This window comes from Mastomys coucha, unplaced genomic scaffold (genome assembly GCF_008632895.1).
Source record: "Mastomys coucha isolate ucsf_1 unplaced genomic scaffold, UCSF_Mcou_1 pScaffold23, whole genome shotgun sequence".
Lineage (NCBI taxonomy): Eukaryota > Metazoa > Chordata > Mammalia > Rodentia > Muridae > Mastomys > Mastomys coucha.
This window is the reverse complement of record NW_022196906.1, coordinates 16,180,184-16,204,203: the sequence shown is the minus strand read 5'-3', so window position 1 is coordinate 16,204,203 and position 24,020 is coordinate 16,180,184. Positions and strand designations below refer to the sequence as shown.

The 24,020-nt window shown below is 50.4% G+C and overlaps 2 protein-coding genes across 10 annotated transcripts in view; both read left to right on the top strand.

Moving 5' to 3' along the window:
• The window catches only part of Ecsit (ECSIT signaling integrator), a 13,353-nt gene extending 8,241 nt beyond the window's left edge, over window positions 1-5,112 (top strand). For all 8 annotated transcript variants that reach the window (XM_031343790.1, XM_031343788.1, XM_031343785.1 and 5 more), the window contains 6 exons: window positions 793-1,210; window positions 2,373-2,596; window positions 3,428-3,485; window positions 3,594-3,742; window positions 4,259-4,364; window positions 4,781-5,112. In XM_031343790.1, the coding sequence (XP_031199650.1) occupies window positions 892-1,210; window positions 2,373-2,596; window positions 3,428-3,485; window positions 3,594-3,742; window positions 4,259-4,364; window positions 4,781-5,034 (1,110 nt within the window). In that variant the 5' untranslated portion in view covers window positions 793-891 and the 3' untranslated portion in view covers window positions 5,035-5,112. The remainder of the gene's footprint in view (window positions 1-792; window positions 1,211-2,372; window positions 2,597-3,427; window positions 3,486-3,593; window positions 3,743-4,258; window positions 4,365-4,780) is intronic.
• A 506-nt stretch (window positions 5,113-5,618) lies between these two features.
• Window positions 5,619-22,742, top strand: Znf653 (zinc finger protein 653). Of its 2 annotated transcripts, none has more exons than XM_031343784.1 (9): window positions 5,619-6,252; window positions 9,088-9,131; window positions 11,570-11,785; window positions 19,776-20,390; window positions 20,516-20,687; window positions 20,791-20,902; window positions 21,700-21,814; window positions 22,117-22,216; window positions 22,306-22,742. In XM_031343784.1, the coding sequence occupies exons 1-9, from the start codon at window positions 5,960-5,962 to the stop codon at window positions 22,481-22,483; spliced, it is 1,845 nt and encodes a 614-aa protein (XP_031199644.1). In that variant the 5' UTR covers window positions 5,619-5,959; the 3' UTR covers window positions 22,484-22,742. The 2 variants fall into 2 exon arrangements, with proteins under 2 accessions (XP_031199644.1, XP_031199643.1); XM_031343783.1 differs by having other exon boundaries at window positions 5,620-6,252; window positions 20,492-20,687.
• Window positions 22,743-24,020: the final 1,278 nt, after the last annotated feature.

Below are 24,020 nucleotides of genomic sequence, written 5' to 3'. Positions count from 1 at the left end.
GACCAGACTGGCCTTGAACTCAGAAATCCACCTGCCTCTGCCTCCCAAGTGCTAGGATTAAAGGCGTGAGCCATCACTGCCTGGTGACCAAGGCAACTCTTATAAAGGCAAGCATTTAATTGGGGCTGGCTTACAGAATCAGTGGTTCAGTCCATTATCATCATAGCAGGAAACCTGGCAGCATGCAGGCAGACATGGTGTTGGAGAAAGAGGCGAGAGTTCTACATCTTGATTCAAAGGCAATCAGGAGAGACTGGCTTCCAGGGAGCTAAGAGGAAGGTCTCAAAGCCCACCCCCATAATGACACATTTCCTCCAACAAGGCCACACCTCCTAAGAGTGCTACTCCCTGGGCCAAGCATAGTCAAATCACCACTGTGAAACTGGGGTATGCACAAGTGTGGATGCATATATCTGTGTCAAGTCTGTGTGAATGCTTTATCCTCTGAGCCATCTTGCTGGTCCCGGTAATGTCTCTTGATGTTTTATTCATGTGTGCGCACGCGCGTGCACGAACATGTTTATGCACCATTTGTAATCCCAAAAGGCCTTAGAACTTGAATGTGTGGTTCAACGAAGCTTTGAGCTCTCAATTTTCCTGCCTTAGCTTCCTGGGGATTGGGATTTCAGGTGTGTACTACCACATGGTAGTGTACTTTAATGCACTATGTCATGATATCTAAGCTACAGTTAGCAGCCACAGGATCAAAGCTCCTGAAAGATCTTCCATGACGTCTAGGGTACCTCTGCCAGGAAACAGAAAATATAAGCAGGCAGCATCCTTTCTCCCCAGGTGTCTCTCCAGGCTCCACGAGGCCTCCACTGTAGTGCAGTTACACACAAGGATGAGGTGTGGTTGGTTCCTCGACCCCCCGGCCCCCAAAGGAAGCCCATGAAGGTTCCAGTAATGCATGAAGACCTGTTCAAGCCATCAGGAAACGGGGAGCAGGACAAGGCAAGCTTCCTGAATGCAGTGCGCAGCTTTGGGGCGTATAATGTGCGCAAGCGCGGCCATGTGGACTTCATCTACCTAGCACTGCGCAAGATGCCAGAGTTTGGTGTGGAGCGGGACTTGTCAGTATACAACCTGCTGCTGGATGTTTTCCCCAAGGAGGTCTTCCGGCCCCGTAACGTTATCCAGCGCATCTTTGTCCACTACCCACGGCAGCAGGAGTGTGGAATCGCTGTCCTGGAGCAGATGGAACGACACGGTGAGGGAAGTGGGCCCAGCCTTCCTCCGCACCCTGCTCCACTCACCTTTCTCAATATCCCAAGTCCTCTGCCTGCTGCTTACTTGTGCTCTCTCTCTCTCTCCCCGCCCACCCTCTCCCTCTTCTCCCTCTCCCTTTTCCAATTATTGGGTGTAGGATTGTAGACAGGACTTACCTGGGATGCCCCAAGGCTGATCCCCAGTATCTAATAACCTCGGGAGCATACCTGTCATCTCAGGTCTTGGGCAGTGAGGGGTAGACAAGGGATTTAAGTTCATCCTTCACTACATATGGTTTTTTTTTTTTTTGCTTTTAAGATTTATTTTTAATTATATGTATGCTATGTGTCAGTGGTTATGTAAATTCTAGTGCCCAAGAAGAGGGTGGTGGACACCCTGGAACTGGAGTTAAAAGTAGTGTAGTACATATTCCTAATTGCTGAGCCATTTCTTTTCTCCAGCCCTCTTTCCCCAACACATACACTTTACATGGTCTCATGTAAAAGTGAATTTGAACTTGCTGTGCTGGATAGCCATGTCTGGCCTTAGCTGGTTTTTGCCTACTGTTCCAAGTGCTGGGATCACAGGCATGTGCTACAGTGCACCTTTTATTTATTTATTATATGTAAGTACACTGTTGCTGTCCTCAGATACACCAGAAGAGGGCAGCAGATCTCATTACGGATGGTTGTGAGCCACCATGTGGTTGTTGGGATTTGAACTCAGGACCTTCAGAAGAGCAGTCAGTGCTCTTACCCACCGAGCCATCTCACCAGCCCCTACCTTTTATATGGTGCTGGGAGTCAAGCTTTCAGTATTATGTGCCAGACCACATTCTACTCAACTGTGCCCTAGTTCAGCCTCAACTTCAAACAAACGAACAGAAAAAAAAATTGATGGTGCAGATGTGGTAGTGTGCCTTTAAACCCAGCCCTTGGAAGGCTGAGGCAGGCGGACGTCTGTGAGCTCTGTTCTACAGATGGTAGACTTCCAGACAGCCAGGGCTACCTACATAGGTAGTAGTAGCAAGACCCTGGCTCAAAGTAAGAATAAGAAAAAAATCATGAAAATGAACCCCTTTTAATTCTGTTCTTCTTGACTTCAAACTTGTGTCTAACTATATCCTGCCTCTCTGAGGCTGTGCCTGGATCTGCCCCAAACAGGAGTCATGCCCAACACAGAGACGGAGTTCCTGCTGATTCAGATATTTGGGCGCAAAAGTTACCCCATGCTCAAGTTCCTGAGGATGAAGCTGTGGTTCACCCGATTCAAGAATATCAACCCCTACCCAGTGCCCCGAGATCTTCCCCAGGACCCTTTGGACCTGGCCAAGCTAGGCCTGCAACACATGGAGCCTGATCTTAGTGCTAAGGTCACTGTCTACCAGGTATGCATCCTGCGTATACATGCAGCTACCCTTCCTGGCTGGGCCTTATTGCTTCCCTGGGTTCTGCTGCTGTCCTGACAGTGATCATGGTCATTGCTTATTACCACAGTTGGACCTGTCTTACCCATTGGAAGAAAATACCATGTCCTCTTCTTGTTGCTGTAACAAAAATCTGGAGGCTGGGTACTTTATAAAGAAAACAGCAGCCAGGCACAGTGGCTCCTATCTTTAATCCTAGCACTTGGGAAGCAGAAGTGCCTGGATTGTTCTAAGTTCAAGGCCAGTCTGGGCTACATAGTGCTTCAAACAAAACAAAACAAACAAACAAAAAAGACCAGTGATGGGCCAGGTGTGGCCCAAACATAGGAAGCTCTATGTCAGCCAGAGCTACACAGAGAGTCTCTGCTTCATCCCTATTGGGATAGAGCTGGGAGTATGGCTCAGTGGTAGGACACCTGCTTTCCTTGATCAAGGCATGTGGTTCCATTCCTAGTGGTGTGACAAAAGAGAGAAACTTGTCTCTATGCTAGGCAAGCACTCCCCAGCTGAGCCAAGCTCTTGGTACCATCTGAAGAACTGTTACTTTCTGTACTGCCATTTTGCGCATGGATAAACTGAGCTACATAGCTGGAGTGTCTTGGATGAGGTTACTGCAGGTTGAACTTAGGCTGGATGGCTTCAGGGTAAACTCAGTGTTGGCATCTGGCCAAGCTGACTACAAGGAAAGAGAGAAGGGCTACTTCTAGTGATGTGGTGCAATCGCTCAGGAAGCACCCCGTTCCCTTTGCTCCCTGTAGAGGTTGGAGGTCACAGCCCTGCTCTTCCTTGCAGATGTCTTTGCCCAGTGACTCGACAGGCATGGAAGATCCCACACAGCCTCACATTGTAGGTAAGGCCCCAGCCTGTTCCAGTTTCTGCTGGATCCCTCTGAGCTCACTAAATGAACTCCTGGGCCTTTTGCTGCTAAGGCACCAACAGGTTCTCATCTCTACACCAGGAATCCAGAGTCCAGATCAGCAAGCTGCCCTGGCCCGCCACAACCCATCCAGGCCTGTTTTTGTTGAGGGCCCCTTCCCTCTCTGGCTTCGTAATAAGTGTGTCTATTATCACATCCTAAGAGCTGACCTCCCACCTCCTGAGGAAGAGGTGAGTTCCTGGCCAAAGCACTTGGTGCCAAGCCAGACCACCTGAATTTGATGCCCAGGACCCATGTGGTAGAAGGGAGAGATCTGACTCCTGCAAGTTGTCCTCTGAGTTACACGGGGGAGTGCATAAATGTTTTTTTAAAAAAAAAAAAAAAAAGGCCAGGGTGGTAGTGCATGCCTTTAATCCCAGCACTTGGGAGGCAGAGGCAGGCAAATTTCTGAGTTCAAGGCCAGCCTGGTCTACAGAGTGAGTTTCAGGACAGCCAGAGCTACACAGAGAAACCCTGTCTTGAAAAACAAAAACAAAACAAAACAAGACATAAATAGCAGTACTCAAGAGACAAAGGCAGGCAGAGCTCTGAGTTTAAGGTCAGCCTGGTCTACATAGTGTCTTCCAGATTAGCCAGAACTACAGATTCTATGTTGGGGTTGGGACTGGCACTATCCTGAAGGCTCAGCTGAGCGACAGGTTTTGTGTTCTGGCCTCTAATCCTGCCTGCTCTCTTGCCTGAGGTAGAAAGTAGAGGAGATCGCAGAAGAATGGAACCTGTACTACCCACAGAAGCTGGACCTGGAATATTCAAGGAGTGATTGGGACAACTATGAGTTTGACGTGGATGAAGGTAAAAGCAGGTCTCAACACAGCACATCCTCTGTGGTGGCCATTTCTCTACTCTCCATACAGTGAGAGGTCAAGTGCCCCCAGGGGTACCTCTCCTTGGTTATTCCCTCTCCGCCTTGTAGTATCTTTTATGGAGCATTCTATACCGACTAGCGATGTGACCAGAATACATGCAAGCCTCAGGTCAGTAGGGAATAGCCAAGTTATATTTGGGGGAGTTGACAGAAGGCACATGGCAGCCTCCTAAATTGGTCGAACTTAGTCTCTTGATAGTACCTGCAGCAGCAGGTGGCTTGGCCCAAGGGAAATGTAGAACATTTATGTGGCAGAGGGAGCTGGTTGTGAACTCATAGAGGTGCTCATGATGGGAGGTCAGAGTACCTCAAGGTGGTGAGGTACAAACTCCTCTCCTAACAGTGACAGAAGGCCCTGTCTTCGCAATGTGCATGGCTGGTGCCCATGATCAGGCAACATTGGTCAAGTGGATCCAAGGCTTGCAGGAAACCAACCCAACCCTGGCACAGATCCCAGTGGTATTCCGCCTGGCCAGGTCCACGGGGGAGCTCCTGACAACCTCAAGGCTGGAGGGACAGTCCCCTCCCCACAGTCCTCCCAGGGGTCCTGAGGAAGATGAGGCCATTCAGGCACAGCAGCAGCAGGGTCAAAGTTGAGTCAGCTGGCATGAGGAGGAAAGACTGGACTGGTATGAAATAATATGAAGAAAATAAAAAATCAAAACTTCTTTCCTGGCCCTGTGGCTTCCCTTCAGATGTTAGGCATGGGCTCTTCTGGGTTTATCAGCTTGGGACCCTGTCTTAAATTTGTCTTTTTAAAATTTACATTTATGTATTTATGGTATGGGAGAGATGTGTGGAGGTCAGAAAGCCATTTGCTGGAGTCTGTTCTGGCATTCGACCTTGTGAGTCATCTTTTAAGGGCTAGAGGGATAGTTCAGTGGTTAAGAGCACTGACTGCTCTTCCAGAGGTCCTGAGTTCAATTCCCAGCAACCACATGGTGGCTCACAACCATCTGTAATGGCTATCCAATGCCCTCTTCTGGTGTGTCTGAAGAGAGCGACAGTGTAGTCATATACATGAAATAAATAAATCCTAAAAAAAAAAAAAATCTTTTAAATGTATTTACCTTTATGTGCATTGGTGTTTTGCATGTATGTATGTTTATGTGAAAACGGCAGAACTTGGAGTTACAGACAGTTCTGAGCTGCCATGTGGGTCCTGAATTTGAACCCAGGTCCTCTGGAAAAGCAGTGAGTGCCCTTAACCACTGAGCCATTTCTCCAGCCCCCTTGAAAAGATTTTTAACTACACTGCCCTAGATTCAAGAGAGAGGCAAGGATAACTTCAGTTTCAGGAACCAGCTGACTCTACCTCCCAAATAACTGAATGTAAACAGAGCCCACTTCCAAAGCCCTAGGCGGATGGACTATGCGCATGCGCAGCTTTGGCTAGTTGTCCCCGTTTGGCGCCGCAGGGAGAGAAGACCCTGTGAGAAATCTCCCAGCGGCGCAGACTAGGCGCGCCACTTCCGGTCGAAGCTCCTAACAACGGGGGAGGCCGGTAACCAGGGAGGGGGGGATGGCGGAGCGGGCTCCGGAGCCCGGGGCGGAGGCGGAGGCGGGCGCAGGCGGGGAGGCAGCGGCAGAGGAAGGCGCGGCAGGCAGAAAGGCGCGGGGCCGGCCGCGGCTCACCGAGTCGGACCGGGCCCGGAGGCGGCTCGAGTCCCGGAAGAAGTACGACGTGCGGCGCGTGTACCTGGGCGAGGCGCACGGCCCCTGGGTGGACCTGAGACGCCGCAGCGGCTGGAGCGACGCCAAACTCGCTGCCTACCTCATTTCGCTGGAGCGCGGCCAGCGTAGCGGTCGCCACGGGTAAGGGGGCGCGGGGCCGGGAGAGGGAGGGAGGGGCGAGCAGGCGAGGGCCCCGCCCCCGGAGCTCGGCCGGCCCCGCCCCCGGGCCTCCTGGCGGGCTTCGATCTCAGGTTTAGGCAGCCCCGACCCCTCACGCGCCTCCTCGCGGCTCCGCCTCCGACCCGTTGACTACCCAATGCAAGCCGGTGCCCCACCCCTCTGCCCGCCTTCAGAAGCTCTGACTGGCCCGTCTGAGGAGTCGACCCCGCCTCCACTGGTCTGGCTTGGGCTGTCTCTCAAAGGTCCTGGGCACTCTGATTTTCTGTGTATGAGTTCCTTGCCTTCATGTATGTATGTGACCCACGTACATGCATACTACTTGCAAAAATCAGAAAAGAGTGTCGGATCCCCTGAAACCACCATTGTGAACCACCATGTAGGCTGTGGGAACCAAAGCCGGATTCTCTACAAGAAAGCGGTCTTAACCCAGCCACCTCTGTTTCAACTCCCTTGTCAGGACTACTTGTGTGCATCCTGAGAACTAGGACTAAAGGCATGTGCCAGGCTTGGCACGAAGGCTCTTTTAAGATTTTATTATTGTATATTTGTGTATGTGTGATGTATGTAGCCCACATGAGGAGGTGGGAGGACAGCCTTGCAGAGCTAGTCCTCTTCTATCATGTGCTTTCTAGGGATCAGACTAAGATCATTAATGTTTCACCACGCTGTAGTTGACAGAGTATTGGTAAACTGCCATGTGCTGCTTGCCCATACTGAGAAGCTGGCTATGAAAGTATGGATGTCCCCTGCTATTTGAGACTCAAGCAGGTTTGTCTCAGTGTCCTCCAGTGCCCTTTGTCTTACTCTGTGACAGGAAGAGAAGAAAACAGCAGAAACGCCCGAGAGTAAAAGCCCTGTGCCCTTAAGAACAGCAAGTAGGTGGAGCATTCCCAACAGAGGTTGCTCCTGGTGTCTCATAATGCAGATATCCACAGTGGAAAGAAAAGGTGGAAGCTCAGACATGGAGGGAAAGCTTGACTTGGAACTCTAGCTAATGCTTCCCCAGCCAGTAGTTAGCTGCATGTTGTGAATACTGGATTTGATATTATCTGTCTGGTTTGCACAGACAGTCCCAGCCAGCCAGGGCTGCATAATGATACTCTGTCTCAAATAAAGTACAAAATGAAAATAGAGAGCTTAGAAAGCATTTGGCCCATAGTAAGGATTCCGGTGTATCGTGTTCTGCTCTTGTTTGCACTCGTCTGTATGAATGTGTCTTTTTGTTTTGTTTTGTTTTGTTTTTTGAAGACAGGGTTTCTCTGTATAGCCCTGGCTGTCCTGGAACTCACTCTTTAGAGCAGGCTGGCATGGAACTCAGAAATCCACCTGCTTCTGCCTCCCAAGTGCCAGGATTAAAGGCGTGTGCCACCACCACCCTGCATGAATGAGTCTTTAAGATGAATGATTCTAGGCCCCGAAGAGGTTGGCTCAGTAGTTAAGAGCATTTGTCGCTCTCTCAGAGGACCTGTCACCAGCATTGTGGTTCACAACCATCTGTAACTCCAGTTCCAAGGGATCCCATGCCCTCTTCTGACCTCCATGGGCACCAAGCAGGTGCAGAGACATGAATGCAAGTAAAAACTTATGCACATGAAATAGTAAAATCATTTTTAAGAAGTCATCATGCCTTTAATTCCAACACTTTGGAGGCAGATGCAAATAGAGCTCTTTGAGTTTGAGGCCAGCCTGGTCTATATATTGAGTTCCAGGATAGTTGGAGCTACACAGAGAGATAGGGGTCTCAAAACAAAAACAAAAAACAAAAATAAATTGAATCTTAGGGACAGTAACCAGCTAGGAGCAAGAAGTATAACTCAGTGCGCGAAAAGCTCTGGGATGGGCGCACGCGGGCATGCACGCGTGCATGCACACACTAGCTATGCATATGGCTCCATCAGTGGCTTGCCTATCATGCGTGAAGCTCTAGATTCATGGCATGTTTGTAATCCCAGCACTTCAGAGGAAGATGACCTTAATTGGTCCCCAGGACACATGGGAGAGGGAGGAAACTCCTGCAGGTTATCCTGTACCCTTGATACACAAGCACCATGGCACACTCCTTACTCTGTAAATAAAGAAGAGAAACACATTCTTTTTAAAAAATGAAACTCTTACATAGAAGCATGAGGAGTAAGGACAGGCACTGGGAAGCCAGGAAGGAGGAACTTGCAGTAATCCTACTCTACCTCGTGAGTCCTGGGCTTATAGGCATGAGCTACCACATAGCGCTTATGTGGTTCAGGAGAAGGAGACCTGGGCTTTGTGCATACTAAGCATGTGCTTCAATATTTTCTTCATATTATTTTTTTCTTTACTTTGCTTTTTTGAAACAAAGCTTTCCTATGTAACCTAAGCTGGTCTTTTCTTGACATAGTCCAGACTAGCTCAATTCATGATCCCCACCTCTGCCTTCTGAGTGCTGGGGAAACAGGCATGCACCACAACTCCTGACTAATGTTTCTAGTGATTGATACAGAGGCTGACTCTGCATCTGGGGTATGTGTTCCGCAGGGTAGGAATCATGGTACCCTGTCAGCATCCCTCCCACTGTCCCACATCCCATCTACCTAAGACCTTCTGAGTGCCAGTGTTCTCTGGGCTAAGCAATGGTGAGAGACCTCCATTCAGGTTACTGGCAGTAGCAGTTGCCCAAGCCAAAGACTTTTGGAGAGGGAGCAGGATAACAGAAATTCTAGTGGCATCCCATAGCAGATAAACTGCTGCTGTCTTCTACCAGGCCAGGACTTGGGCCCACCTAGGCCCCTCGTTCACCCTCACCACCTCTCTGTGTTACAGGAAGCCTTGGGAGCAAGTCCCCAAAAAGCCAAAGCGGAAGAAAAGTAAGTGGAGCCCAGCATGGGAAGGGGTGGGAGCATGCAGAGCATAGCCTAGAAGTGGCCAATCGCCATCCCTGTCCCTTTGCTACACTGTCGGAGGGAGACGAGCCAGTCTCTACCCTGCCTGCTTAAGGCAGTGTGTTGTGAATCTACACTAGCCCCATGAAGTATGACCTCAGTGCCTCGCCAAGTCCTTGGGTTGTGGGTCCTCACCATGCCCATCAGGGTGGTTCAAGAGAGAACCACCTGGTGGCAGCGAGCCCTGCTCTGCCACTTTTTTGATGCAAACGTTTCATGTAGCTTGTTAGCCTCAAACTCATCCTACAGCAAAGGCTGGCCTGTATCCCACAATACTTGGCTGACAGGTGTGTACCACCACTGCAGCTTACGTGGTGCTAGCAATGGAACCCAGGGCTTTGTGCATAGTAAGAAGAAGCTCTGTGACTAAACCATACCCCCAGCTCTCCAGCTTAAAAACTTGTCTTCACATGCATTTATCCTTTTATTTGTGTGTGTACATGCATGTGTATGTACATCACAGGTGTGGGAATCAGAAGAACAACTTGTGGGAGTTGGTCTTTGCTTTTTACCCCGTGGGTTCTGAGTATCTAAGCTGGGTGGGCTAGGTTTGATAGCAAGCACCCTTACTTATTCAGCCATCTTGACTGCCTACTTTTTTTCTGGCTGGTTTTGCTATGTAACCAAGGCTGGCCTCAAAAATCAAAATGGCCTTGTCTCAGGATTACAGGCATGCCTAAACATTCCCATTCCCATCTCTGGCACACAAGTGAGCTGTAATCTTTACTATGCGTCCGCAGAGGGTTAGGGATGCCGAGCTGGCAATGGAGCACCTGTGGAAGTCCATGTCACTGACGTGCTTCTCACTAGGATGGAGACCCTGGGCTCATGCCGGCAGCCCAGGCACCTCTTTTGGCCCTCTCTCTCTTCCCTTCCAGCCCTACAGGTGGAGAACAGTCCCTCTCTATCCTAAGGCCTTAGCTTTCCTCAAGGCCTTTGCGACTTCTTTGCTCCCACCTGCCTTCCTGGCACTCCCCAGATGTAGAATTCTGGTTTGCCCTGGACACTCACTTAGAGCTGCCTAGGCAGATCCTGGCAAAGCCAAGCTCTAAATACAGGCAGTCTGCTTCTGCCATGCCCAGCCTCCAGCACCCTTACCATGTCTGGAGGCTCTTACCCTAGCCAGCCCCAAGGAAGCAAAGCTGACCTATGCTTCTGCCCTGTGGGGAGGACAGACAGGCATCCAAATAGAGGCCTCAGGCAGCCTCTTTGTGCTGTTGTAAACAAACCAAAGTTGGTTAGACTGACTCTGGAAAGTGTGGCTCCTAAGAAGAGTGTCCATGTGGGGAGATTTCTGAATGAAGGCACTGACGAGGACCCTGGAAGAGCGAGCGGCATAACTTGTGCAAAGGCTGGGGCATGATAATATGTAGCTCGTTTGAAGGACAGCTAGGAGGCCAGGTGGCTAGAGGGAGATGGGAGGGAGGGCATGGGACCTGGCACTGCCATGTGGCCTTGCTAGCCACCTTGGCACTTGCTGCTTTCTCTCCATCCCCTTTGACTTTTGAGCTGAGAGAGGCCATGCCCTGCTCTCCTGGCACCCCCTTGTGGCTGTAGATGACAGTGGGATAGATGGTAGTGGGATAGATGGCAGTGGGATAGGTGGCAGTGGGATAGGTGGCAGTGGGATAGGTGGCAGTGGGATAGGTGGCAGTGGGATAGGTGGCAGTGGGATAGGTGGCAGGGGTTGTCCAGGACTGTGTGGGATGAAGATTTTGGTTTGGTTTTGGGTTGTTTTTTCTTTGTTTTTTGTTTTTCGAGACAGGGTTTTGTTTTTTGTTTTGTTTTGTTGTGTAGCCTAGGCTGTCCTGGAACTAGCTCTATAGATCAGGATGGCCTCGAATTCACAGAGATATACCTGTCTCTGCCTTTTGAATGCTGGAATTAAAGGCGTGTGCCATCACTGCCTGGTGGCAGGATGAAGATTTTTATTTAGAAACAGCTGAGTGTGGTGGTGTGTGTCTTCAGTCCCAGAAGACACAGCTACAAGCTGAGCAGTGGCACACTTTACTCCCAGCACTGCGAGACAGAAGCAGGCAGATTTCTGTGAGTTCAAAGCTATCTTGAGCTACATAATAAGGCCCTATTAGAAAGAAGAAAGAAAGAAAGCACACACAACCAACAATTATTGTGCCCTTGCCTGGACCAGGCTCCATTAGCTATGTGTCTTCACTTAGCCAAGGGCAGTTTCTGGTTATCTCCAGGTCCTAGTTATCTCTCGGTTGTATCACCTCCCCAAACCTCAGTTTCCTCTTATGCAAAGTGGGAGTGGGATTCAGGAGGCTGTCTCAAACTGGGAATTGTTGGCCCCAGGGGGAGTGGAACACCTATCCTCACATCTACCTGGGGCCCTGTGTCCACAGGGCGGCGGCGCAACGTGAACTGCCTGAAGAACGTGGTCATCTGGTATGAGGACCACAAACACCGCTGCCCATATGAGCCACACCTGGCTGAGCTTGACCCTACCTTTGGCCTTTACACAACGGCCGTGTGGCAGTGTGAAGCTGGACACCGCTACTTCCAGGACCTACACTCCCCACTCAAGCCCCTCAGTGACTCAGAGCCTGACAGTGACAAAGGTGGGTCTGCAGGGCAAGGGCACAGGGTAGCAGGCATGGGGGCCTCTGCATACTTCCCTTGTGGGTCAGGCAGGGCTGTTGGCACTAGTCGCCTTAGGACAGTGGCCTGGACAAGCCCTTTACAGGACTTGTAGCCTTAGAGTCCCTGCCAAGCTGAGCAGAATTTTGTCCTCATGTGTACTAGCAACCTTTTAAAATTTCCTCCAGCTTTTCAGCTCTATCTCTCTTGCTCATTCTCTTTCCCACCCTTTCTCTTCTTTTTACAGATGGCTGTGAGCCACCATGTGGTTGCTGGGAATTGAACTCAGGACCTTTAGAAGAGCAGTCAATGCTCTTAACCACTGAGCCATCTCTCCAGCCCCACCCTTTCTCTTCTTGCTCCCCTTTGTTTTCATCAGCTGGGTTACTTACTGGCTTCCTTTAAAGATTTTATGCTTTGTGGGTTTTGAGTTTTTGTTTGTTTGTTTTCCATTTGCTTTTGGGACAAGGTCCCATTATGTAGCCCTGGCTATCCTGGAACTTGCTATTTTAGACCATGCTAGCTTCAGACTTACCCTAGTCTTCCTGTCTCTGCATCCTGAGTACTGGAGGTACGGTATGCACCACCACACTCAGCCCTGTTTTGTTTTCTTTCTTTCTTTCTTTTTTTCTTTTTTCTCTTTTCTTCTGAGATAGTGTTTCTCTGTGTAGCCCTGGTTATCCTGGAACTCACTCTATAGACCAGGCTAGCCTCGAACTCAGAAATCTGCCTGCCTCTGCCTCCCAAATGCTGGGATTAAAGGCATGTGCCACCATTGTCCAGCCCTGTTTTGTTTTCTTAAGCCAGGTTCTTTTCATATAGCCCAGGCTGGCCTTGAGTTTTAGGCAGCCCTTCTCGTAATCTCACCCTACAAAGTACTGGGATTCCAGATGTGCATGCCAAGGTAACCCTCACTTAGCATGTTCTAGGCAAGGCTCTACTACTTGGCCACACATCCTCAGCCTCCTACCCCCTTACAGTCCTTAAATTTTTTTCTCATTTTTTATTTTACAGTGTTGTTTGCATGTGTCTGTGTACCACTGTGTGTTTGGAGCCAGAAGAGCTGTGGTATTCCTTGGGACTGGAGTTACAGATGGTTGTGAGTCACCATGTAGGTGCTGGGAACTGAACTCTGGTCCTCTGGAAATGCAGGCAATGCTCTTAACCTCTGAGCTTTCTCTCCAGCCCCTTTCAGCCTTTTTACTTTTAAGATATGGTCTCACTAAGTCACCCAAGCTGCCCTTGAACTCTCTATAGCTCAAATGAACCTCAGATTTGAACTTGAAATCCTCCTGTCTCAGCATCCCAAGCAGCTAGGATTACAGACTTCTCTCCTGTCCTAAACCTTCTGTTTCCCACATGGGCTCTGTCTCCCCATCACCACTCCTGCCTCCTGAGTCTCTCACACTTTTCATCCCTCCCTCCCTCCCTCTGTCCCACACAAATCACACTAGGTTAGCTGCCCATGGAGGCTGAGAGGGAGTCTCAGGAAGGCCCAGGTACATCCTGCTGTGGGCAGTGAGGATGCTGAGTGCTACCTCAGGACTTGGCATGGCTAACAAGGCCTATAGGGAGGGCCAGTTGCCAAGTGCTACGGCAGGCCTGAGGATGGAGCTAGTCATCAGGGCTAAGTCTGTGCTGGCAGGCATCACCAAGCAGGTGGCATCCCAGCTGGCTGAGGGGATGCTGGGGTGAGAAATACTCCTGATGGGCCCACACCCACAGCCACCCTGCTGGGCCCCGGCCAGTCTCCAAAGGGAAGGTGTCCTGTGCTTTTTGGTTAACACCCTGTCCTCCTCAGCCTGCCACTCCTCAGTGTGTCCCACTGGAGGCCCTGTCCCTGGCCATCTGACTCCTCCCCATAAGTCTGTCATCTGTCCTGCCATACAGCTCTTGAGGAAGCCCAGGAGGATTGGGACTGGTCTATCTTGTACCTCCTAGGCTGTGATGGTGTCATCCCAGACCAACACTAACCTCCATAATTGGGCTTTTGGAAATGAGCCCTGTGATCCATTAGCCATGTCTGCCACGGCAGGAGTAAGGAAGTGTCTCTCCTATCCTGGCTTCTTCCCCAAGCACCTCTCCCTATGCCTGGGGTGGCAATGCCAGAGTCAGCCTGAGAACCTTCTACTGGAGCTGTGAATGAAGTCCAGAAGCACACAGATGTTTTCTTGGTTGGTGCTTGGGACAGAACCAAGAGCCTTACACTGCAAGCATTCTACCTTTGAGCTTTTTGGAAGCTGGATTTGGGGCACCAAGTTGTCCATTGCTGGCTTTGAACCAGTGATCTTTCTGCCACAGTCTTTTGAGTAGCTGGAGTTTCAGACTGGCACTTCCAGGCCCATTGTGATTATATATCCTCAGGGAATTGCTGGAGACAGAGAAGTTATAGGTGTCTGGAAGGCCTGTTCCTCTTCCCAACCACTCTGTGGCCCCTGAGTCAGGTGGTGTCTCCATGCCTATGTGAGTCATCTTTGTCACTATAAAAAGTGCCCGAGACAGTCCACTTAGGAAGAAAAGGCTTGTCCAGGTTTCAGAGGCTCTGGCAATGTTGGAACCTGGTGCTCAGGGATATCAACAGGGCACTTGCCACAGCCTTCACCATAGAAAGCTAGAGCAGGCAGAGGTACCACAGTTTTTTACAGGGCACACTTGTGACCTGGGTCCTCAGGATCAGCCTGCCTGTTAAAAGCTCCACCAATCTTCTAATGGTGCCATTTTGGGAACTGTGTCTTTAAGACAGGAGGCTCGGTTAACACTGAGCCAAGCCATAGCCATGCTCCAAGGGCTACTAAAAAGCAAAAACAGAACAACAATAACAAAAACCACAAAAACCTAGAACACCAGAACCCTATCTACTTGTTAGGTCTTGTTTTCTTAGCAAATGGCTCCAGTGTCAGTTTGGCTGGCAGCAGAATGATTCTGGGGCCCAGAGTAGTGCTGTAAAGGCAGGCCATGTACACAACTGCAAGTGAGTACCGACCCAGGCTCTGGAGCCATGGACCCGGAACCAGACAGCATGCTACAGTTGTTATGGTGGAAAAGTCCCAGTCACTCGTGGCTCCAGCCTGCAGTCTCTCTGTGGATTTTACTATTTTAGTAGCAAATGCCTCATTGACATGTCAGGGCCCTTTGGCTTACTGGTGGCTTTCTGGGAGTGTGTGTGTGTGTGTGTGTGTGTGTGTGTGTGTGTGTCTAGTGTTACAGGTGGTGAGCTTCCTGACATGGATGTTAAGACTGAACTCAGACCCTCAGCAATAGCAGTACATGCTCTTAACTACTGAGCCATCTCTCTGGCCCCTTTTGGGCATTTCTGTTCTAGAGCAGAAGCAGGCAGTAAACAAAATAATCAGTACAGCATCAAATACTCTGGGAGAAGGGCTGTTTGAAACAGGTAATCGGGGTACCTCCCTGGGAAACTCAATGAGCTCACTGTCAGCCCCAACCAATGCCAGAGAGAAGGTTCTGGCAGCTGAGATTGCAGGTGCATAGACCATGAGGCCAGATGTCTAATGTCCCTGGAGTAAGAGACCTAGAGAGGCAGGGAGATGACTTGGGATATGTAACATGGGCTGCAGAGACACACTGAGTACCTTCAGGATACTTACAGAAAGAAGACCTGGCCCCAAAGTGGCACACATTAGGGCTTATTTACTTTTGTGTTTTGGTTTTGGTTTTTTAAGGCAGAGTTTCTCTGTGTAGCCCTAGTTGTCCTAGAACTAGCTCTGTAGACCAGGCTAGCCTTGAATTGAGAGATTTGCCCACCTCTGCCTCTTGAGTGCTAAAATCAAAGATGTGTATCTCCACACTCGGCAGTTTTATATACTTTTTAAGACATTGTGTTTGAGTGTAGGTATGTGGGTGACCATGTCGCAGCATGTATGTAGAGGTCAGAGGACAACTTGCAGGAGTCACTTCTGACATTGCACCATGTAGTTCTTCTAGATGGACTCAGTTTGCCATTTACCCTTAGAACCATCCCCCTGGCTACATCACAGTTCTTACTACTGCATGATGCTCTTGTTTCTCACAAACCTGACAACCTTTTTATCCTGTGACTCCAGCCTCCTCCTGGGCCTGCCTGCCTAGATGGTAGGGACAGGGAGGTAGAAGCTTGACCCAAGGGAAACTGTATCTGCTGCTCTATTGGCTGGAACCAGTGCTGGGTGGTATCTACTTGTTGTAGGGCATGGGAGATGGCACAACAGCAAGATGGACAGGAAAAAGCTGAGTTTGGGAGCAGCCAGCCTGTTTCTTCCAGGAAGTGATAAGCAGGTTCTCAGGAGCTAGGGGACCAAGCTGCCCCTGTTGTGGGAATGCTGAGGCTGTGGCCAGCATCTGTAGGGATTGAGGAGAGACAGTTGGGCTGTGGGTGGATGGACTTTGGATGCAGTCCCAACAGGTTTTGCTGACAGATTGGAAGTGGGTGTGAGAGAGAAAGTCAAGGAAAGCCCTAGGACGTTGGCTTGAGCCACAGGAAGGACAGAACTGCCACCCTGTGAGACAGGGCCACCTGTGAGCAGAGCAGGACAGGCTCTGTTGGAAGAACATCTTGTAAAGAGGATCTCAGTGTTGCTGAGTGGATTCTGAGATGGGGGCAGCAGAGGATATGGTACTAAGAACTTGGGGCTCAGTAGGGAAACTCAGCTCCTCATGAATGCATAGAGTCACCAGGACATTGATACAGTCTATGGTGTCATAAAAATAGATACAGTTCAGGAGCTAGAGACATGTCTGAGTTGGTAAGGTGCTTGCTATGCAAGCATAAGAACATGATTTCAATTCTCACACATATATCAAAAAAGCCACTCATGTAATCCTAGCAGTGGGAAGATGGAGACAGAAGACTCACTGGTGCTCACTGACCACCAGGCTAATAACCAAAATGGTGAGCTAAATAGGTAGAGAGTTATTGAGGAAGGTACTCAAAGTTGGTTTCTGACTTCCTTATGTATCTGTACATACATGCATACAATGCAGATACATAAACACACACATCATGTATGTGTGTGTTTGTGTTGTGTGTACATGCATTTTCATTTTCTGTGTATGTGCATGCATGTGTGTATTTGTATGTATGTAAGTGCATGTATGTATTTGTGTATGCATGTGTTTGTATATACATGTGTGTTTGTATATACATGTGTGTTTGTCTTCTCTGTGTATGTTTGTCTTCTCTGTGTGCATGTGTGTTTGTGTATATGTATGTGTGTGAGTGGGGGAGAGACACAGAGAGAGAGAAAGAGAGAGAGAGAGAGAGAGAGAGAGAGAGAGAGAGAGAGAGAGAGAGAGAGAGAGAGAGAGAGAGATGGGGCAGTGCAGAAGAGGGCATCCCAGGACATCAGATCTCCTAGAGCTGGAGTTAGCTGCTGTTGTGAGCTCCCTCGGAATGGACTTGGGACCTCTGGAGGAGCAGAAGTGCCCTTTAGCCCTAAGTTAGGCCATCTCTGTAGCCCAGAAGCAGTACATTTGTGCTTCATACAGAGCTCTTTGGAATACCCTGAATCTATGCTAGTTAGCTGATTCTGGGTCAGACACCTGTATAGCTACTGGATGGGGGCAAATCACCTAAAAGGCCAAACCCACTATCTAGGGAAGACATAAGCCTACCAGCCACTCATCAGGGAGGGGCCAAGCATCGGGTTATGGGAGCTGTTCTGAGGCTGGGGAGATGCCCCAGTCAATAAAGTGCTTGCCATACAAGCATGAAGACATGAGTCTGGGTCCCCAGCTCCCACAGGGAGATAGTTCAGTGCATAAAGGTGCTTGTCACCAAACTGAGTTTTGTCCTCAGGACCTACATGATGGCAGGAAAGAAGCAAATCCTGCAAGTTTTCCTCTGACCTCCACACATGCACACCATAATGCTCCCCTACCTGCAGATAAATACATTTGAGAAATAAAAACAAGGGAGAGAGATTAAGGAATACAGATGTCTACCACTGGCCTCAGCAGAGCAGGCTCTTGGTCATTGAGCAGGCAGCTCTGGCGGGTGGCACTGAGACTGAGGCTCTCAGAGAGGTGTCAGAGCGGGAGTCGGTCATCAAGAACTAGGCTTGTGACTCCATTGTTGCTCTCTTCTGGCCATTGATAAGTTATACCTTCATAACTAAGCTATGATCAGAAACAGACTGAAGGGAGAACTTTCTAGAGTTCCATGAATCATCCCAAGTCATGACACCAAAAGCAGCATCATGGGAATTTCCAACTGATACCTAGACAGACTGACACCAAGTAGCCCAGGACTTTCCACAGGCATCAGAATGGAAAGAGCCTTCTGACAGAGTCCTTGATTTACTTGATTTGAGGTACACTCCAGGTAGGTTTTTTTCTGAGACCTATAGAACTAATTGAAATGACAGTGTGTGACATGAACCTAGAGAGAGTCACAGAGGGCTGACGCACAGGCTTGCTGTGAGTGCTTTTGATCCCAGCACTTGGGAAGCATAGGCAGGTGGATCTCTGAGTTCAAGGCCACCCTGGTGTATAGTTGAATTTCAGGGCAGCAAGGGATACATAGTGAGACCCTGTCTAAAAACAGTAATAGAACGAGGCAGAGAGGCCAGGAATGAGCAATGTGAGGGCCTAGCAGAGACTGTGTGGTGATTGTGTACAGCCAGCCATATCAGGTAGTACAGGGACCTCAAAGGGACCACTGGCTTTGGCCCTGAACGTCCCAGTACTTACTTTCTGGTGACACAGAGATTCCATCTCTAGTACATCCCATGTTTTCACATGAGTTGGGGTGGAAGCCCATGGATAACCTTGAATGTCATTCTCAAAAATGCCATGTACCTCCTTTGAGACAGGCTCTTCCCTGGCCTGGAGCTCACAAGTGTTGGGGTGGGTACTCACACATGTGTACCACTAAGCATGACCTGACATTTCTAAATTGTTTTGCATGTTATTAGTATGTGTGTAGTGTGTGTGTAGCATGTATATGGCTGGGGGGCACTGGGGAATGCATGCCACAGAGCACACGTGGAGGTCAAAGGGCAGCTTTGTAGAGTTGGTTCTTCTCTCTTCCCACATATGTGCTATGTTAGTTACTTTTTCTTTTTTTCTTGATGTTTTGGGTTTTTTTGAGACAAGATTTCTCTGTGTAGCCCTGGCTGTCTCTAGAACTCACTCTGTAGACTAGGCTATCCTCAAACTCAGAGAGCTCCGTCTTCCTCTGCCTCCCAAATGCTGGGATTAAAGGATTGTGGCACCAGCAGCCTGGCTGATTAGTAGTTTTTCTGTTACCAAGATAATACACCATGACCAAAAGAAACTTAGGGAAAAAGGGTTGATTCTGACCTATGGTTGCAGAGAGGTTAGGAGTCCATCTGGTGGGAGAGCAAGGCAGTGAGCAGCAGCTATAGCAGCCAGGCATGAAGCAAAGAGCTTTTATCTCCAAGTACAAACATAAGCAGAGAACAAATTGAAAGCAAGTGAGGCTGTATAACCTCAGATCCTGCACCTACTGACATAACTTCCTTCAGCAAGGTTGTATAACTTAAACTTCTCCAAACAATGACACCAGCTGGGGACCAAGTGTTCAAATGCCTATGGGAACATTTACCACTCATATCACCACATCTGGGTTCCAGGAACCAAACTCAGGTAGCAAGACTTGCATGGCTAAAGCCACCGAGGCATTTCACCAGTTGACACACAGAAATTTAAAAATTTGTTTTTATTTCATGAGTGTTTGGTTTGCTTGTATATAAGTACACCACATGTGTGCAGTACTCATAAAGGCTAGAAAAGGGAGTTGAGTCCCCTTCAACTGGAGTCCTGGGAACTGAACCCTGGTCATCTCAAAGAGTAGTAAATGCTCTTAGCCAGTGAGCAGTCTTTCCAGTACCCATGCATGATATTTTAACCTGGGTTCTGGGGGTGGAACTCAGGTCCTTGTATTTATAAAACAAACACCTTAAGCTGATCCACCTCTCTAGCTAATAACTGTCTCCTTTCTTCTCTCTGCAGTGGGCAATGGCCTGGTGGCTGGCAGCTCTGACTCATCGAGCTCTAGCTCCAGCTCTGACTCGGAGGAGCCTCCTGAGAGCCAGCCAGCCAAAGCCTCAGCTGCTGCTGCTGCAGCTGTCACCCCCAGCAGCCCCACAGGCAGCAGTGGTCTTATCACTCAGGAAGGAGTTCACATCCCCTTTGACGTCCACCATGTGGAGAGCCTGGCTGAGCAGGGCACCCCTCTGTGCCAAAACCCTGCAGGCAGTGGGCCTGAGGCCCTGGAGACAGTGGTGTGTGTGCCAGTTCCCATGCAAGTGGGCACTGGCCCCGGCACCCTCTTTGAGAACATGCCCCAGGAGGCACTGGGTGAGGTAGTAGCCAGCTGCCCAGTGTCAGGCATGGTGCCTGGCTCCCAGGTGATCATCATTGCTGGTCCTGGATACGATACCCTCACAGCCGAGGGCATCCACCTCAATGTAGCTGCTGGCGGTGGCACTCCCAGCAGCAGCCTGGGCGAAGAGGTGTCCTGTGCCATGATGGAGGGTGTGGCAGCTTACACACAGACGGAGCCCGAGGGCACCCAGCACAGCACCATGGACACCACTTCCATAGCCAGCATTGAGACCAAGAAAGGTCTGGGGGTGCCGCTGTGGCCTCTGGCAGGGGTTGGGAAGGGTGGCAGAGGGGAAGGAGTAGCCCTCGCAGTGAGCTCCTTGACAGCCTTATCCCCACAGACACCGCCCCGTGTCACCCCGTAGAGAAGGAGGACCTGCATATGCTCAAGGAGGAGAAAGAGGATTCAGTGGCCCCAGAGCTGGCAGAGTTGGCAGCCACGGTGCCTGAGAATACAGAGGCAGAAGTGGATGGAGAGGAATTGGACAGCAGTGAAATGTCAGCCATCATCTATGAGATTCCCAAGGAGCCCGAGAAGTGGGTGCTAGGGTGGATGGGTGGGGCCAAGGGCAAGGAACAGCTGCAGGCTTATAGCCCACTGGGGACTGGCACCCTGATGCCACAGGCCCCTTCTCTCCAGGAGACGGCGGAGCAAGCGGTCACGGGTGATGGATGCTGATGGCCTGCTGGAGATGTTCCATTGTCCGTACGAGGGCTGCAGCCAGGTGTATGTGGCTCTCAGCAGCTTCCAGGTGAGGCCACCCCCCAGGCAGATCTGTTGTTGGGTCCAGCTAGCCTGGGCCATGTGGCTGTAATAGAGGGCTCTACCAGGTGTCAGTGGTGCAGGGCTTGCCTCCATGAGCCCATTTTGTCCCAGCCGGCCTTGCTTAACTTCTGACTTCCTCAACCCCATCTCTGCAGACATGGGTATAGCCAACCTGGTCTGACCAGCACCTCCCAGATCATGCTCTTGAGTTTGGAAGACTGTCCCAGTCCCAGGCACTAGCCATGCATGGGAGCTCCAGATGCTTATACAATTAGAACTTTCCCCATAGCTCACCTTTTATAGTGTGGATAGTATATCCTAGGGGCAGTGAGGTTTCCTCCTCTTCACATAGAAGGCAGCACCAGTAAGCCTTTGAACTTGCTGAGAATGTTTTAAGCATCTAGGCTGTTCTCCTGGCTTAAAGCATGAAAGAGAGAGGAAGGAAGGAAGAAAGAAAGAAAAAGAAGGAAAGGGAGAAAGAAAGAAAAAAAAAGAAAGACGACTCAAATCCCCCAGAGGTAGTGCAGCACTTGAGAGGCCCTGGAGCCTCAGTTTCCTCCTGCATATTGGGCTAGCAGCAGGAGCCTTCCGGAGGTTAATGAACTGAGCCGGGATTGGAAAAGCTGCTTTTTGACTACAGTGCTCCTGTCCAAGCTGGACACTAGGTTGCCTCTTCCACTTTTCAGTCTAGGCCAGCTATGTCCTGGCTACCTGCATGTCTCCCCACTTTAATAGCCACCCAGGTGGTCCCATGGCACCCACTCCTGCCCCTCTTACCCCTAGAACCACGTCAACCTTGTGCACCGAAAAGGGAAGACCAAAGTGTGCCCTCACCCTGGCTGTGGCAAGAAGTTTTATTTATCCAACCACCTGCGACGCCACATGATCATCCATTCAGGTCAGGCCCTGCCAGCTAGGACCCATAGGGCAGTTGTAGTGCACATGTGTGAATTCCAACTTTCAGGAAGCCTGGGCTGTACCATGAACTCCCACATTCATGCCTGTACCCGGCACTGGTTTTCATGTGCAGTTGTCCTGAATCCCAACACGGGTCATATGCGAGCTCATTTTAGCTTGGCAGTTGACATCTTGTGTTAGAAGCCCTCCAGCATATTTTGGTGCTCAGGGGTGGGGGTCGGGGAGCTTGCTCCTTGTAGCCACCTCTACTGGGCAGGGTCCTGAGGCCACTGCCACCTGCAGGCGTTCGAGAGTTCACCTGTGAGACCTGTGGCAAGTCTTTCAAGAGGAAGAACCATCTGGAGGTGCACCGGCGCACGCACACTGGGGAGACACCCCTGCAGTGAGTGTCCGGCGATGGGGTGTGGGGAGGTGACCTGAGCGGGTTGCAAGGGAGGTGACCTGCCCTTGGACCCCTCTCCTGCCACACAGGTGCGAGATTTGCGGGTACCAGTGCCGGCAGCGTGCTTCGCTCAATTGGCACATGAAGAAGCACACAGCGGAGGTGCAGTACAACTTCACATGCGATCGCTGCGGGAAGCGCTTCGAGAAGCTGGACAGTGTCAAGTTCCACACGCTCAAAAGCCACCCGGACCACAAACCTGCCTGATGTGCCCATGCCTGTGGACCTCAGCCTCTATTTATTTGTACTCTTGGACATTATGTCCAGACCAATCAGAGCCCTAGACAGCCACTGGGGCTGCTCCAACCGCAGGCCGGAAGGAGGCGTTCCCACACTTCCCTGGGCAGGTGCCCCACCCTGCCCCTTCACATCCCACCCATGGAGCTGGCACATGGGACTGCACTGCTGAACTGTATCAAGAGCTCAGAATGAGATTAAAGTGAAAAAGGAGTTGTCCTTCCCCTAAGCTTGGATAGTTGTGGGCACTGAGCACCCCTTTGTGACCAATTAACCCGCTCTTCCTGACTCGGGCTAGGTTGGGGGCAGCTGCCTTTGGATATCACATAAGGATCTTTCCTGTTAGCCTCTGCTCCCCCAAGGTTGGGGTGGGGGACTAATCCTGGTGCCCACAGCTCCCATCCCTTACAGGGTGTTTATTCCTGGCCCAGAGAACTGTGGGAGGAGCTAAGCTGTTGAACAAACATTTGGAAACTCCAATGTAGACAAGCACCAGGCCAAAAGTGGAGTGGTGGGTTGGGTAAGGAAGGGAGGGAGCTTCACTGAGGAGGTGGCTTTTGCTCTTGAGCCTGAATGACAGAGAATCTATCCCTCTATGGGAGGGCTCATTGTCTTCCTGGAACAGGACATGGTGGGATAACAATTGTCTTGGACCCACAGCGTGTAGGGAGACTCGAGGAGAAGTAGGTGCCACCACCAGGTGGTGCGCGAGCCGTTTGTCTATTCCGGATAGTTGCTGCCACGTGACCCAGGGGAGCACAGCTTGGAGCTCTGGCACGTGCCCTTGGGAGCCCTGCGGCGCCACGCGCAGATTGGTTCCGATGGGGTGACAACAAGACCCAATTCCCACTTGGGACTCGGGGGTACATCAGCCTGGTGCAGAATTAACGGGGCTGATCTAAGCTTTCCAAGAGGCGGTTCTCTTACTCAGGCAATGGGAGCAGATCGTTTCCATGGGAACCGCGGTGGGGTTTTGCCCCAGGAGTAACCTGGCTGCAGACACTGCCAGCGAAGGGGAACGCGGGGGAAGGGGTGAGCTATCGTTTGGGGGAGGTCTTGCAGTTGAGTTGCCCTACAAACCTTGGAGGAGCCACTTGGGAACCTGCTTTGCCATCGCCCCTACTGTGTGGGTCACTGTGATTAGCCCGCCCCCTCCAGCGTGTACGTCCTCTCATTGGCTCAATCTCCAGAGCTTCTTACATTTGGGTCTCTGGAGAGCCATTTCTGACATTTGGGTCTCTGGAGAGCCATTTCTGATTGGTTAAATCAGCACTCTGGACGAACCGGATCCTGAAGGGGCGTACAGGAATAAGAATAGGACTGCTGAGACAGCTCATAGGTAAAGGCGTCTGCCCCGCAAGATTGGCTACCTGAGTTCGATTCCAGGGTGCCACACGTTGGAAGAAGAGACCAAAATCCTGAAAAGTGTCCTCTGATCTACACACATGCACGCACACGCACGCACACCCACGCACGCACACACAAAATATTAATTTTTTTTTTTTTT